General features: G+C 39.0%; 1 protein-coding gene across 7 annotated transcripts in view; it reads right to left on the minus strand.

Annotated features, from left to right (window-relative positions):
* Nucleotides 1-17,222, minus strand: part of LOC129257528 (FERM domain-containing protein 4A-like) — a 33,663-nt gene that overhangs the window by 5,261 nt on the left and 11,180 nt on the right. For 2 of the 7 annotated variants that reach the window (XR_010293015.1, XR_010293014.1), the window contains exons 5-10: nucleotides 16,426-16,618; nucleotides 13,558-13,697; nucleotides 11,368-11,502; nucleotides 10,584-10,730; nucleotides 8,179-10,040; nucleotides 5,815-5,875 (exon numbers count right to left, since the gene is read on the minus strand). Coding sequence is in view for 4 of the 7 variants with exons in the window: in XM_054895874.2 (XP_054751849.2) it covers nucleotides 5,815-5,928; nucleotides 8,179-10,040; nucleotides 10,584-10,730; nucleotides 11,368-11,502; nucleotides 13,558-13,697; nucleotides 16,426-16,618 (2,591 nt within the window). In the remaining 3 variants the exon portion in view is untranslated. Of the gene's footprint in view, nucleotides 1-2,899; nucleotides 3,281-5,725; nucleotides 5,929-6,113; nucleotides 7,507-8,178; nucleotides 10,041-10,583; nucleotides 10,731-11,367; nucleotides 11,503-13,557; nucleotides 13,698-16,425; nucleotides 16,619-17,222 lie in introns of those variants that run through there. The other 5 variants (XM_054895874.2, XM_054895873.2, XR_010293016.1 and 2 more) reach the window with 4 other exon arrangements.

Below are 17,222 nucleotides of genomic sequence, written 5' to 3' on the forward strand. Positions count from 1 at the left end.
AATTTGAAATATGAAGTACATGTAAATATGTTGCCATTTGAAAGTGCATGTAATTATTTTAATGACTTGATATAACCAGTGATCAGTTTCACAAAAAGACCCAACTCTAATGCACAATACATGAAATTCAACTTGTAACCCATTTTTTTTAGCAACGCCTCCCCCCCCCCCCCCCCCCCCGATAGCATGATTAATTGCTTTTAACTACTGACGGGTAGCTTGGATAAGATGACTTTGCATGATAAAAATGATATGATTCAAAAAGAGAAGATGAAAACCTGAAGCAAAGCAATTTTTATATGTCATATCATATCACTATATTGTTAAAGGCATATTCATAAATATCAGAGGACACCCTAACCACTTTTTTTTTTTTTACTTTTTGCTAATTAAATACCTTTGACTTTCTTCATATTCAATTCAGTAAATTCAATAGACCAATAAGTACAAACTTTTAAACGATCATTTAAAATCACAATCAGAATGACATTTCTCTGTCTCATTTGATTTACCATCATTTCTACGCAGAATAGGTTTGCAGTATCCATTATATCTACAAACAAGCCTAGAAAGGTAAAACCAATGAAACCTTTAATTTGCAGAATATGGCCTACACATCTACATAAATATATTCTGTATAAAAAAAAATACTGAAGCAAAAATAAGACCTTGTATCAAAATAAATGCAAGAAATTATGTAGTGGATTGTTTATATGTACAGTCTACCACTGCAAATCATATCAAACATATACAAGGTCAACAATATTGAATATATATCTCATTAATATTTCATGATGAAATAAACTACAAACACTCTCACAACAGCATCAACAATTAAATGCACACTACACACAAAAATACCCATAACAATTAACAATCACTTTTGTTCCTTATTGCCACACACATTAGCTATTAAAAGCAAACTTCGAATATACCGCAATAAAGTGATTGACTATTTAATAGGAGAAATTTATAAGTGCCATGAAAAGTAATATCCAAGCCTCATGAAAATATGAGTGGACACTTACGATGTAATTAATTTTCAAGATAGCCTAGATGATAATACAAATTTTGACATATCATTTAATTGCATCCTACACGGTATTTAATCTGATGATTTTTATCCTTGGCGTCACTTTCAATGTGTCAGCATTTATAGGATAAAAATAGTCATAATATCAACCCTGAGATCTACTTGAGGCTGGACTCGAGTGATTATAATGTTGATTGGTTTCAATCAATAAACAAAAACTGAAAGAAATATTAAATGTATTTTGTTGTTTTTCATTTTAATAATTTTATTCAATGGGTCTTAGGATAGCCCCATACTACCCACACCCTTTAATAGGAGCTGTGCTCAAGGGAGAAGGAATTATTGTAGAGTATACAAAGTTTAGTTTTGAGGATTTGTTTGAAAGAAAGAAAAAAGAGAACATACTGAATTAAATCTTAAATTTAAAAAAAAAATCAGCAACATAATTCTATCAAGCTTATACAAAACATGTATCCACAGAAATAATAGGTGTGATTATTTCAAGTCCTCAACTCACAAAACACAATGCATAGGACTATATCAATGGAAATGATAGCATCTGTTAAAGAAATCTTTAGCATTTGATGAAAAGGACTCTGTTTTAGCTTACCACCATCAATCAATCCATTAGCATTCAACATATTGCATTAAAATGCAAGGTCCAGTTCTGAAGATTTCCATCATTTTAATATTAAAATAGCTCAGCACTTATCAAAGTAATTCAATTACTGAATGGGATTTTATTAACTTATACATTATTACAGAATGAATTCCGCCAACTTCTGTCGCAGAATGACAGATGAGATAATTTCCCCCATCATTTTTTCCATCTATTTCCTTCCGTTTATGAAAGACCAAGCTCAGTGCTTGACAATAGAACTTTGTTTGCTTGGTGTGAGTCACTCTGAGGTGGGCAGGTGCAATGATAATCAAAAGTCATCCTGTAAATCGGTCTAGGTCAGGGCTTTAGTGCAAAGCAATGGAAGTAGGAGGGGAAGGGGTTCGTAGAGGGTCAAATCCGGACATGGTAATATCAACTATTCCTCAGAGGTCGACACTTATACCTCTTCCTCCAGGGACCTAGGTCAATTTTAGGGTGAGTCTTCGGGTGCATCATAGTATACCGGGAGAAGTCATCAATTAGGTGATGAGGAAATGGAATTCCCAAATCGACCCAACCATCTTTCCACTCTCTAATCTTTGCTTTGTCCTAAATGGTTCCGTCAGTCTAGACTAGATATTTCAATCAGAGGCGGGTGCCTCTGGAACCATCATCAGGGAGGGATGTCCGATCGGGGAAAAGTCGAATTGTTTGGGTTTTTTTTTTACTTGGCTTAAAGATACAAAATCGCCTATCAGCCTGCAGGCCATCATGTAGATGCTGGTACTCTGGATCTTTCATTTGAGTTTTAATCAGTGTATTTAAACATGAAAAGGTCAGGGGCACTTTAAGTAGCATAAGAGATTGATACCAGATTCTTGTTTATTAAATCAAGGTAATGGAGGGTAAAAATCTGAAATTCTTGTGTCTCATAATTCAATTCAAAAGCTGATATCAATATCCTCCATATTTTCAAGCAGTTTTGCTATCAAGTTTATTTTCAACTCTTTGAAAGAAATAAATAATCACTGTTATCACTGAAACAACTATAACTATTTACTTGTCTACTGCAAGTGATTTACAACCTTCTATTCAAAACATGTTAGTATCAAGCACAACATAGATGAATACATGATAATGAGTGTGTACCAGATTTCTAATTTCTTTCTTTTTTCCTTTTCTGTATGATTTTTTTTTCTTTTAGAGAGAGAGATATATACATATCAAATGACATATGTATATGTTCCTTCTTTTTTCTTTTTTTTCATTAAGACAATCAATGTTGACACTATCTTCATGCATGAAACTCAGTGTAACAGCACTAAATAAAATCTTCTTTAATATTATTCTCTTTTTTTTATTTATTTAGGGTTAAGTCCACCTAAATAATTTTATCTAAAGAGATAAAAAGGTAGAAAAAATAAAGCAAGCATAACACTGAAAATACATCATGGCAAAGTTCAACCACTCAACTGCCCCCCAACCCTCTAATTATTTGGTAACATCTATCTATTGCCATCGTAAGCAAATCTCTAAATATAAACCATCACATACCAGACACCACATAACATCCAAAAGAAGCTAACACACATACACACAACAACTGATATTGCAATCACTACTGAACTATCGCACAAAATACACTACTCAAAAAAAGTTAAGGACCACTTTTTAAAACGTACATAAAGATTTTATACAAGGTGTTTTATTTCTGGAAATACCTCAGTACAACTGTCCTAAATGTCCTTAAACACGCTGTAATCAATTTCACGCATGGGTGGTTTCAGTTGTTGCACAATGTCTCTCGCATCACTGCACATCCTGAAAAGTGGGCCCCGAGGGGTATCAGCTACCGACATGAAGTGGTAAAAACGAATGTCTGAGTGTCTTTCAGGCAGTTCAGTAACGAGTGTGACCACCTCCTGCAGCAATAACGGCTTCACAGCGCTGTCTCATGGAGCTGATGAGGCGATTGATGTCTCTGACGTCCAGTGCATCCCATGCAGCCTCCAGAGCCACACCCAGCTGCTGCAGTCCAAGTGGATGGGCTTCGAGCTGGTCGAGACTCCTCCCCATCATGTCCCAGACGTGCTCTATCGGGTTTAAGTCCGGGGACCTCGCTGGCCACTCCATACGCTCAATCCCCTGGCCCTCAAGGAACTCGGTCACCACCCTAGCTCGGTGGGCACGGGCATTGTCATCCATGAAAATGATGTTTTGTCCCACATTTTCTGCAAATGGCACCACTATAGGTTCAAGGACCTCATCCCTGTACCTCACTCCTGTCATTGCTCCCCCTGGGACCACGTAGGGATGAGTACGGTTGGCGTAGGTGATGCCTCCCCACACCATGATGCTGCCTCCCCCATAACGGTCATGTTCTGCAATACAGGGGTCTGCAAATCTCTCTCCTGGTCGCCTCCAGACTCTCGAACGTCCATCATTGTGGTCAAGGGAAAATCTGCTCTCATCTGTGAACAGAACTCTACGCCATTGCTGTCTGGTCCATCTGACATGCTCCCGGGCCCAGTTGAGACGAATTCTTCTGTGAGCAGGGGTGAGTGGGACACACTGAGCTGGCCGTCTGGCATGCATATTGGCTCTGTGAAGTCGGTTACGGATTGTTTGAGTGGAAACAATCACTCCAGTTGCTGCAGCGAAGTCATTGTTGAGGCGGCGTGCACTGTGAAAGCGGTTGCGGAGGCTGAGATTCGTCAAGTAGCGATCATCTCTAGGGGTTGTCGAAACTGGTCGGCCACTGCGGGGTCTCTCGGAGTATAGCCCTGTCTCTCGGTGTCTTTGATTTGCTCTGCTAATGACACTGTGTGACACGCCCATCATTCTGGCTACTCTTCGCTGACTGAGGCCAGCTTCCAGCATCCCTAGGGCTCTGGCTACATCTGTTTCACTTAGGTGGTGTCTTGGCATTGCTGTTGTAGGCAAGTTGTTGATTGTACAGACTAAAGACGGAAAATGCTTTGGAAGACACTTGTCTTATGGCCCACTGCAATGATGCCAGAGACATCATGAAAGAACTGCATGTGTGAAATTGATGTCATTGTGTTTGATGGCATTCTGGACAGCTGTATCTTGGCATTGCTATTGTCAGCAAGTTGTTGATTGTAGAGACTAAAGACAGAAAATGCTTTGGAAGCCACTTTTGTACGGGCACATTGCAATGATGCAAGAGACATGAAAGAACTGCATGTGTGAAATTGATTTCATTGTGTTTGATGGCATCCTGGACAGCTGTATCTTGGCATTGCTGTTGTCAGCAATTTGTTGATTGTAGAGAGTCTGGAGGCGACCAGGAGAGAGATTTGCAGACCCCTGTATTGCAGAACATGACCGTTATGGGGGAGGCAGCATCATGGTGTGGGGAGGCATCACCTACGCCAACCGTACTCGTCTCTACGTGGTCCCAGGGGGAGCAATGACAGGAGTGAGGTACAGGGATGAGGTCCTTGAACCTATAGTGGTGCCATTTGCAGAAAATGTGGGACAAAACATCATTTTCATGGATGACAATGCCCGTGCCCACCGAGCTAGGGTGGTGACCGAGTTCCTTGAGGGCCAGGGGATTGAGCGTATGGAGTGGCCAGCGAGGTCCCCGGACTTAAACCCGATAGAGCACGTCTGGGACATGATGGGGAGGAGTCTCGACCAGCTCGAAGCCCATCCACTTGGACTGCAGCAGCTGGGTGTGGCTCTGGAGGCTGCATGGGATGCACTGGACGTCAGAGACATCAATCGCCTCATCAGCTCCATGAGACAGCGCTGTGAAGCCGTTATTGCTGCAGGAGGTGGTCACACTCGTTACTGAACTGCCTGAAAGACACTCAGACATTCGTTTTTACCACTTCATGTCGGTAGCTGATACCCCTCGGGGCCCACTTTTCAGGATGTGCAGTGATGCGAGAGACATTGTGCAACAACTGAAACCACCCATGCGTGAAATTGATTACAGCGTGTTTAAGGACATTTAGGACAGTTGTACTGAGGTATTTCCAGAAATAAAACACCTTGTATAAAATCTTTATGTACGTTTTAAAAAGTGGTCCTTAACTTTTTTTGAGTAGTGTATAAAATACAGCAAAAGCAAAGCAAGAACAAACAAAAATGTGAGAAACAAAAACAAAAATTTTGAAGACAAAAAAAAAGTGGGAAAGGAGGATCTTACTCTGTAGGGCACTGTGAGGAGGAGTCATCATGCATCCATAGCGACGGGACGGGACTGCCTTCTATAAGAGTGGTAGTGAAGGAATGAAGGCTAGAGTCAGTATCCTCAGAAAGGCTGACACACCCAATGGTAGTGATAGACAGAAGAACAGAGTGATGTGATGGAAAGGAAGGAAGAATGAAGGATAGATGGATGGATGGATGGATGGATGGGTGGGAGGGGACAATGATGAAGTGAGTGGTGAAAGTGTTAGGATAGGAACAGGAAGTCAGGATTTTTTTTCGTATTATTATCATTTTAGTTACATGTAGTCAAAGGAAAAAATTTTATTGTTATGGTTTAGTGATTGAAGGACAAAGGAAAGACAAGGAAAGATTGTGGGCAAGAAAATGATAAAGATGGAGGAAAAGTTTGAGAAAGCGTGCAAGTAAAATGAACATCAAATCATGCAGAGCAAACACAGCATGGCACACGAACACGTAACAATTTCAATGAAATATGACAGCAGGCAAACATATCATTAGATAAGACAAAAAACAACAAACTAATAAACTGCTCACTAATAACTACCATTAAGAATACTACTCTACAATTAGGCATTAATATGACTATCTGCAAAGGGGTTGCCTTTTTAAACTAGCCTGCTATTCTGAATGCCTTCATTTTACAGCCTACTGCAAGAGAATATTCATATTTGTACTTTCTCTAAATACAGATTATCTAACCCTAAGGATAAATTTACTCGTAAGTTTTGATCATACATATGTATAATGCAACATGAAAGGAAGTCATAAATTGAAATAAGAGGCGAAGTAATGGCAACAGTAGGTAATGAATAAATATCTGTATAGTTGTTTTTTATAAGAGAAAGACCCAAAATAGCATGTATTCAAGAGAGTAATTCATATAATACTGCAAGTGATAGAAATTATATGTGCCCATGGAATATATGACTTGAAGTTAAATTATTTGTGTTAATTATGACCAAAGAATTGTCCCAAAAGTTAAAAAATTCTACATTATTATATAAGTATAGTAAAAATATATCAGTTATATCATTTAGCTTACTTCCACCAAGTATAATACTGTCTCCCACCCCCCCCCCCTCTATCTCTCTTTCCCTTTTTTTGCCTTTCTCTTTCTCCCCTCTCTTTCTATCCCTCTCTCTCTCTTTCTCTCTCTTCCCCCTCTCTCTCTCTTTCACTCCATCTCTCTTTTCTTCTACCATTGCACATAAAGAGTCATGTCTCTTGTGATTAATGTTTTATGCACTGAAGGATGTGTTATTTTTAATCCTGATCCGTACGAGTTAACTATGACCATTCAAAGAAAGTTCCAATTGCTTCTAGTAACAAATCCAACACACAATACCCTATCACCGCAGAAATCCCTGTGAAGCTGCAGTGGCGGATCCAGGCCGGGGGAGGGGGGGGGGGCAAGGGGCACACACCCTTCTATATTTTGAGAATTGCCCACTGATAATACACATCAATATAATTCAATCTGGGAAAACAACATGAATACAGTTTAATCTAAGAAAATTGTAATCTGCGCCCCCTCTATTTTCAAATGTATTATTTGTATCCCCTTTATGTCAAAATCCTGGATCCACCACTGAAGCTGTATTGTACATACAAATTTGTTAGTATTAATAAACGGTGTTAATCTTGTTAATCACTCAAACAGCATGAGCTTTTTAATAGAGATTAAGGATGAAAGGCCAAGAATGTATCATTCATGACAACAAAGATGAAGAATGAGGACATAGCATAAAATATTGCCCAGTTTCAAAAGTAAATATGAAAAAGTAATATCCATTGTTTCATTATCTTACAACAATCAGATAATATAACATATCCCCAAAACAACTTGTATCAGATATGCAAAATCAAATCTAACTTTCTAACATAAACAGTGACATGACTTTGTAAAATAAATGGATTTTTCATTAATGGTGAGCAATTCTTTAAACAGCAGTATTGCGTAAAATGCTGAATATAGATATTAATTAAATGGTATTACAAAAAAAAACTTTAAATATAAAAATAAATTCAATCTATCACCATTTAGTTACTAAATCAAGTAAATAGAAAGTTATCTCAAATTAAAACCCAGTTAATCTTATATTTGTAGGAAACTTTAGAAGGCAATTTAAATATTGTCTAGTTATCAAACATGCAGTTAAAATAACAGAACCTTCCAACTCTAGTCAAGAATCATAAAGAATAAAAGGAAATTTCTAAAGAATGAACAAATCAAAAGGTTTAGGAGGAAAAATAAAACAATTACAAGCTTTCACGTGAATGTTTGAAATTCTCTTTAAAGGTAGCTTAAACAGAAACTGATGGGGGAAAAGAGGCTTACCTGTTACTAGTTTGAGAGGGCCTGTTTGATCTTGATACCGGTTCACACGTCATGGGTTGTGCAGGTGTGTAATGGGCCTTGCTGATTGCTATGTTGGTCCCGTAGGTTTGTTGGACCTTGGGTTGGAGGTGGACGGGTGTGGAGGTGGTGTACATAGAGGCAGCCTGAGGTTCGCTATAGGTGCTGTTGTGGGAGGATGTACCGGCTCCGTTACTGGAGAAGGAGTTGGACGGGGAAAGAGAGGCCAGGGAAGTGTAGATGGAGTATTCCGATTGTCTACTGCTCCCGCTGGATGTCTGGTGCAGAGGGGTGCGGGGATGCTGTCCCTGGTGATTGGACAGGTTGGAGGATCCTTGGGATGAATAGCTGCTGGTGGAGCGTTGAGAAGAGAAGGAGTTGTGCCGTCGTCGTGATGCCGACGCCATGGAGACGTCGTCTATGCTGTTGGACGGGAGAGGAGGTTTGTGCATGGGTCGGTCTAAACTAGCATAGCTAGAGTCATTAGATATCTGGGTGTCTTCGATATAGTGATGGCCTCGTCGATCAAGGCTGTAATACGTAGAGTCAGTGGTATCGACCGATGGTCTGTGTTCGCGATCCTGACGCGCTCTGCCGAGTCTGTCAAGACTGGCAAAATTCCGATTATACGCTTGATGGTTATCACCAGAACCATTACGCAGCCTATTTGAGGAGTTCTTTTGAGCATAATAACTACCTGATGGGTCTCTGTGACGAAGCCCTGAGTCTTGAGACTGTCCGGAGTATTTCTGGTACTGCTGGGAACGATACTTTTGGCTTCGGTGCGAGCCATAATTCACCGATTGCTGATCCTCGTAATCACTGCCGGGTAAACTATTCGACTTCATCGCTAAATTACCCAACGAGGCATGTTTCTTAGGAGAAGGGGGTTGACTGAGAGACGTTGGCTGCTGGTGATATTCCAAATCATCATCGCTCACTGGAGGCAGGTTGTTTCCCTGTAAGGCATACTGTAAATCATGCATGGATGACGCATGCTGTCGCAACTTTGGTGCGTCAATGTCCGCACGTCCTAACGTGTCCTCAGGAGATTCATAATATCGTCCAGACTGCGAATATGACCTCATCTTTCCTGGGGAATTGTAAGGCGGCGGTGGCCCCCTGTCTATTCGCTTTTGTATCGGGGGCTTGCCTCTGCGAGGCGATGTCCTACTACTTTGATGAGATTTAACAGGTGGTACTGCTGCAGTCACGTCCCCCATCGATGATGAGAAATTTGATTGTCTATTTTGGGCCAACCGACTGCCATGGTCTACACTAGTCCTGGGATGGGTCATGTAACCCTCCGGCTGGCTACGGGTGCTGCCGTCCGAGTACGTGCTACTATCATCTCGGAAAGATCCCGAGTCACTATGATGGTTGATGTCCAAAGTGGCCATCGACTGCAGGGACGTTTCATAATAAACAGTCCGAGACTGTTGATGGGACTGAGGATGCTGACTATGGTTCTGATGCACCCTATGTCCATTCTCAGGATTCAACACGTTTCCATTCTCATTGTCATTGTAAATTTCAATGGGTGTCGTGGGGCGGGGCAGGATCTTGTCCTTCCTCCTGCCCAGGGAAGGCGATCTCCAGGCGTTCTCGAACAACTGCCTCGGAACGCTCTTGGACCGCAAACGACTCGACTTGTCTTCTTTCTTCTTGCTGCGACCGCGATCCCCGATGGTGAATGGACGTAGCAATGGAGGGGTAGCAGGTACGCTCTTTTTCCTTGGTAATGTGTTTGACTGATGGACTCTATCATCAATTGGTGTTTGGTCCTGAGGTAAGAGGCCTAAACTCTGCTTCATATCAACCAGCTTTTTCTCAATGGAGTCCAACTGCAAGAAATGAAAACAGAGAGGGCGATAGTACCAGGTTGGTTCTAGCGAAAACATAATCTCCAAATCATATTGAACGACTCTTGTTAGTATCCTATCAACCAATTGATTTTTGTATGAGTATACTGGATTCCCTATATAACAGCACCCAACCTGGCAGGTTACTAAAGGGAAATTTCATAACTTTCAGGTAGAATCTTCGACAAATATATATGGAATCTTACACAAAAAAATCCTATTAAGCTTTCCAGATCTCCTTCACCTCAGACCACAATACAATACATGGCTGATCTCTTATTAGTTTTTCTAATTTTCCAACAAACTGACTGGAATTGTCAAATGGCACTGCGAAGTGGGAGTGGTTAGTCTGTAATTCAGTTGCAGGTCAAATTTACAAATTGAAGTTAGAGGTTCATGGTTCAAGTCCTGACTCAATTCTTTCTGATTATGATGTTCAAGGTCAGTCCCAAGACGTATGATTTCTATATAAAACATGCCAGTAGAAAACAAAAATAACGCAAACACACACACAGAGACACTCACCTTTTTCGCAGAGCGTTTGTAAGACTCTCTCCTTGTCTTGCGGACCTTCTTGCTGATGGTTGGATCATCGGCTAGTTTCCTGGCAGCGATAGTGATCTTAGATTGGATCTCCATCTCACTCTCCAGTTGATTCAGATTCTGGGTCTCCTATACAACCAAGGAATATGTTCAGATGTAATCACTTTTTATTCACACACCAATAATACCGTATCTGATGACTAGAATGCAGAATTCTTCTAAAAAATTCATCATGTACTTCTCATTAATTTTCTTTTGAAATGTGCCAAAGTTAAATACTTATTGCACCTTGAAACATAAAGAGATATATTTACTTTAACAACAGATGGCTTGATACAGACTTAAGAATAATATTGATTGTAAGATTGTGCTGACTGTATCTTAATTGCATGGCACTGGTCTATAGGGGACGATATGGGAGAAAGCAAAGGAAAGTAAAGCATGGGTATCATAGGACCCATGTTCAATTGTAATAACATTTTGTAGATCATGGGCCCCTTTCATAAAGAGTGAAGTATCATCCTCCTCCCCCCCCCCCCCTTCACAAAGTAAAATCTACAAAGCAGATGCATCATAATTAACCAACAACCCAAGTACAGCTGTTGCGAGACAGGTTTCTTGTCTCTTGTCAGTAAATCCTGCTTAATCTAACAAACTCCAGACCGACCAAGTATATCATGTTGTTTCCAAACAGCACACCAACGGTCGGTTTGGAATCGGTGTGATTGGCATAAGAATGATTAGCATAAGAATGAATGACCAGTACCTGTGAGCCTGATTTGTCCCCAGCGTTGACGACCTTGGCAGAGAGAGTGAAGGCAGTGGCTACACGCTTCTTGATCCGAGGCAGCTGTTCACCAGGCCGGCGTGGGTACTCCAGGGGCAGTTCACCTGTCAGCTCCTGTTAAAAATTCAAGCAAGGCAAAAAAATGAGATGTGGAATTTATGGATTGCATAATACTTCCGTGCAATTATTGCGCCCTCACCATGACATCACTCCTTTGTGTTAATCCCAAGAGATTGGTCACCCACAGTGTACTAAACACCATGCATTAATCACAGTCTTTCTCTATCAAAGTCATTAAAAACTCCATATAAACACTCAAGTTTTCCTGGGATCTTGATTCTGGTTTCTTCTAATTAATCCTTATCCTTTCCTGTGCTTGCATTCATTGTTCACTCTAATACAGTGGTGCTACAAAGTTTGTGAACATCATCAGACAATGAAAATATTCAAAGTGTTCAAGTTCTGTGATTAAAAAAAAGACATTTCATTATGAAGTCGGGTGATATAGGATTACATTCAATAAAATTTGTTTCTCTGGGCTCTCCAAACATTGTAGCGTTGTTGTCTACATTCAACACCCGGCACGAAGGAGTGCACTTTGTTGTGGGTTTCACTAACTTATGAGCACAACTGTAGATATTTCTTATTCTCAATCATGGGGCGGACGGAGAGAGGGGGGCAAATAGAGCAATTTGCGATTAAAAGTACACTTGGGGGGGAATATAGGGGGGTGAAGGAAGCTTCAGACAATGATTAAGATGGATTAAGCAGAGGTCTTGTGACTTTTCATCACTCTACGAAAAGGGCTATGGGTCAACTAACACAGACATTGGTCCTGATAAAGGAATCTCTCACTCCCTAGATCCACTATGTTCAATCTTCCCAAGTCAGCATATCACATTGATAAACCACCGTACTTAAACTGCATCAGAGGAGGATAGTAAGCAGGAAATCCCTAAAGTCATGCTAAGCTCACCATGTCCACTTCCTTTAACGGCTCAAGACTTACGCCATATTAGGAAATGGTGTATACATTCAAATGAAGTTATTGATATGTGAGGAGACTGTCTGTTGATATCGAGAAATTCTTTTTGAAATAAACTGTTGATTTATGCAAATTTTTAAAGGGATGCTAATTAGAATAACCAGCGGGGTATTGTGAGAAACTTGCAATCATTTGCAAGCCTGTTCCGAGTCCTTACATCAATTATAAATCTTGTATTTGGTTGCAAATTTGCACTTGATTCATGTTCTGGTGCTTGCAAGTAAGAGTATAAATTGATGTGGGGATAGCTAAAATTAATCTATCAATTGTAGATTTGCAAGAGCAAATGAAAATCTGGCCAAAAATATATATAACCAGGGTATAAATTCAACCTATAGCTATAAAATGAGAATCCTGACTACAGACTTTTTAACATAATATTGCAGAAATCATTAGAGCTATTAGCTATAAAGCCAAGGAATTCTTTATGCATTACAAGAGCAAATTTCTAATTCAATGAATCAGATGACAGGCAAACCATAGACTTTGCTCAAGGACAGACATAGAGGTTAAACCACGCTTACTCATAGTTTTTCTAACTATCCAAACAATTTATTCTAAAGAGTGTGAAAACTGGGTACCCCATACTCCCTAGGTGGGTAGTGAATGATTTATTACTTCCACTTTATAAAAATAGATCCCATTGTTTCAGATCAGATAAGGTATGATAATGCTGGCATTGCTGGATATGACAATATACCGATTCAAAATTATCTCATGATCAACCTTTCTCACATGACCTTTCTCATTTTCTATGGGGTGAGCACTAACTTTCAAATGAAGATGTTTTAGAAGTTTTCCTGAAATGGCATCTTGTGGAATTCAAATTCTAAGAAAGAAAGTCATGGCATAGACCAGACTAGATTAGTACATCAGTGATCAAATTTGGAAGTTGTTTGTTGTATTATCCATTTTTGGTATTTTTGATTTACTATTATTTGGGCTATTTCACACACCAACACTTTGTTACTTGTAAGTGCATCTGATGAAAAAAAAAGATGAATAATCAAGAAATCACAAATACTTATGTCAGTGAATTTGAAAACCACCTTGATAGATTATCTTGAATGACCATTTACTTTTCATGTGCAGAATGCAATTGCAAAATGGTCTATAGGACTTACTGCTTCATTGACGCATATCTTCTTGAGTTCCTCCAGTTTCTCTCGAAGCCTGTCTTCCAGAACGGATTTTCTTGCCTTTAGCGCCACCACAATCTCCTTCTTGGCTGCCTCTCCCTCTATGGCTAACAGCTCTCTGGAGGCTGAGGGGAAATCGGAAAGGAAGAGATTATGATAAGAAATTTGAATGACTTAAATGAGTTCAGGGTTGGGTGGTGTTTCATAACGCTATGCACCACATTACACAAATCAGGAACATAATGCTAGGTCAGCTATACTTTAGCACAAGAAAGGGTTACAAGTTATGCATAAAATCATATGTTACTTTAATATGCACATCTTTATGAAATGGCACTATGGATTTGATGAACTTCACAATGAGAGAGATGAGTTTTGTGTATTATTTAAAGGAAAATCCACCCTGATAGTTTATTATTTTATTACCTTTTCACCATAATTTTTTTTAAATAAAGTGTATTTTGAGTTTGCACTTACCCTTTAAACACTTATAATTTCCTCAATAATATTTCACTTCAGCACACACAGAGTGTATGCATAGGGAAAATACAAATATTTCATAGAACATTCTGGGAATAAATTTACTTCTTAATTTTGATTCACATTTCTGGTGGTAAGAGAAAAGCTTTCCATTATGTTCTGTACACACCTAGATGTAAAAAATTGTGTAGCAGTCTTTTAAAAAATGTGGAGCAAATTGCAATACGATACCAGGAAAATTATTCCCTGACATCATAGAGGAAATGATATGCTACATGATATTCCATGCATGCTTTGTTATTCAATTCATATCTCCCACATCTTTCAAATGCACCAATTCATAACCAGACATAAATATAACCAGATACCCTTTCTACTACACCGCTGGGTATAGGTCACACAACATCTATATCATGTTCCTACCGCAGACCCCTTAACCACACCATACCCTAGTTTGATGCACGTAATAGCAATGAGTCAATACCTAACCATTATAAGACATTACAAGTATGTACAAGCACTTCCCGACACTGCATCAGCTGGTCTAACATGGATATAAACATTTGTTTTCATAAATTATACAAGCACCAGAGTATAAACATCAAAGCAGCATTAAGAAATTATGCTATGCTATGTTTTCTTTCTTTTCTTGAAAGGTCATGTGATACACAACCTAGGCACTTGGAATTTCCTCTTTGAAGTACACAATCTATGCTGGTCATCACTAAATTTGTTGAAACATTATTTACTTTGATTCTGCAATGAATGATAATACTGATATTACCAACGTATTGCTTTTAAAATCAATGGCTTCAAAGAAGCATCATCATCATCACCACCATCATCATCATCATCAATAGCATCATCATCATCATCAGCATGATCATTATCACCATTATAATCATCATCATCATCATCAATAGCATCATCACCATCATCATGGTCATCATCATCACCATCATCATCATCACCATTATCATCATCAATAACATCATCATCATCATGGTCATCATCATCACCATCATCATCATCATCATCATCATCATCAATAGCATCATCATCCCCACTATCATAATAATCATCACCATCATCAACTTTACCGTCGCTACAGTGGTCACCATTAATATCATCATCAAAACTGTCACTGTCATCACCATTACTATCAAACTGGCAATTACAAGCACAACTGAAATGTAAATAAAATCTACAGTACCACATTATTGAGACATTTTTACAACTACACCTTAAAAGTTTCAGGGCCCTGTCACACAAAGGCTTGCAATAGATTGCAAATATGAGAGGACAATTCTCATTGGTTCCTGGTTGATGATTTGAACAAAATGCACATGCAACAATGATCCTGATTGGCCATTTCCATTTAGCAATTGAATGCAAACCTTTGTGTTACAGAGCCCTGGGCCCTGTTTCACAAAGATTTGTTATAATAACAAATGCACCATTTCCATAACAAATTTACTATCAGCCAATCAAACTGAATTTTTTTCAGTAGTTTTTAACTGTTACTGCAAATCTTTTTTTTTTTATTATCACAAGTTTTATGAAACATGCCCCAGGAAATGATCCCTAATGCCAAGGGATACATCAAAAGAAGCTACATATGTTAAATCAGCATATATTTTTAGGTAAACAGCTCATCAAGCTTATTATTAACTCCCACGAGTAACTCCCTGACCTTTTCCTGTACTTCTGCTTCCCCCTTCTCCAAATTAACAGTCTGTTTAAAATCACTGAGATTCCTCCATCTTTTCCAATCAATGGTATACTTGTTCTCATCTCACCACCAATACCCAGATATGAAAGTGATACTTGGGACTGTTTATAGCATGCATAGCCGAGACACAAGAGTTTGAATCCCTCACTTCACTCAACTGTATCTAAATTCTCAAGCTGAATACTTGCATACTTGCATTCGTATTTATTTTACTTTATTCTGGGAATTCAATCAACTAACGAAATACAATTTCTCTCATGTGAACATACTCTATTAATTTCTTATAAAAAATCAGTTCCTTTCATGAGAACATTTCTTATTCCTTTACAATATTCTTGCTACTTAAATAGTTAAACTAAAGTACTGACAGCTGTAAAAAAAAAAATGATATGAAACTGAATACATACAGCCTCATACTGTCTGGCTTGCAAACAAGTATACAGACATGTACATGAGATCCTGTGAATTCCATAAATAATAAGTGTACAATTGCATTTTTTATTAAAGAAAATATTCAATTTAATTAATACAAACTACAAAAAGGATATTTTTTTTGAGGGGGGGGGGGGGGGAATCAAACTCCCAGTACTATAGTTATCTCAAAGTACAGTAACTTTAAACAGTCATAATTTCCAGCTTACTATTTTCCTTCTCCTTCTCTTTGACGGCGTTAATCTCCGAAGACTCATCGTCCACCGTCTTGCCAGGTGTCTGCTGGGGCTGACCTGGGTCGCTGCTGACCTCCGAGGTTTGAGAAGACGTCAAGGAGTTTGTACTCTTGGTGAGGTCATTGGCGATCTGGGTGAAGCTACGCTGCATGGACGCATAGCGATCCTGCATTGTGGTTTACAAACACATAGGAATCCTTTAATTAGAATTCTGGGGAGCGTTTCATCATGAAAAGTTTGGTTGGTGATTTTCAATTTACTAATTTGCTCCAAGCCAATCAGAAGCAAGTGTCTTCAGTAGCTTATCAGTGAAAATCTCTTGGTTGTTCATGAAATCCTTCCCTGGACTATTTACCTCTCAGACTGTGACATTCACTGACTTATTAGCTCTCAGCCAATCAGATGCAAGGATTTCAGTAGCTTATAACAATCGTCAGTGATAATCACTGATTATTTGTTTTCATGAAATGCTCCCCTATCATGCCTCTTGAATCGAATGTGGCACCTTGCCAAGGGACACCCAAGGAGGAAAGAAGTACAATCTACAAGAACTTGTCATATTTTATTCATTTCCCACTTTCGAAGAAACAGCAGAACAACACTCAGCACACAAATATAGCAATTATAAACTTGTTCAGCATAAGTATATTATGCATGTGATGTTAGGAATATTGTTATTTTCGTTAATTCAGTGCTTGCCAAAGTATACTGAAACTGAAAAAAAAAAAAAAAATTCCATATATGCCACTGTACCACTCAGAACCCAAAAG

This window comes from Lytechinus pictus, chromosome 3 (genome assembly GCF_037042905.1).
Source record: "Lytechinus pictus isolate F3 Inbred chromosome 3, Lp3.0, whole genome shotgun sequence".
Classification (NCBI taxonomy): Eukaryota; Metazoa; Echinodermata; class Echinoidea; order Temnopleuroida; family Toxopneustidae; genus Lytechinus; species Lytechinus pictus.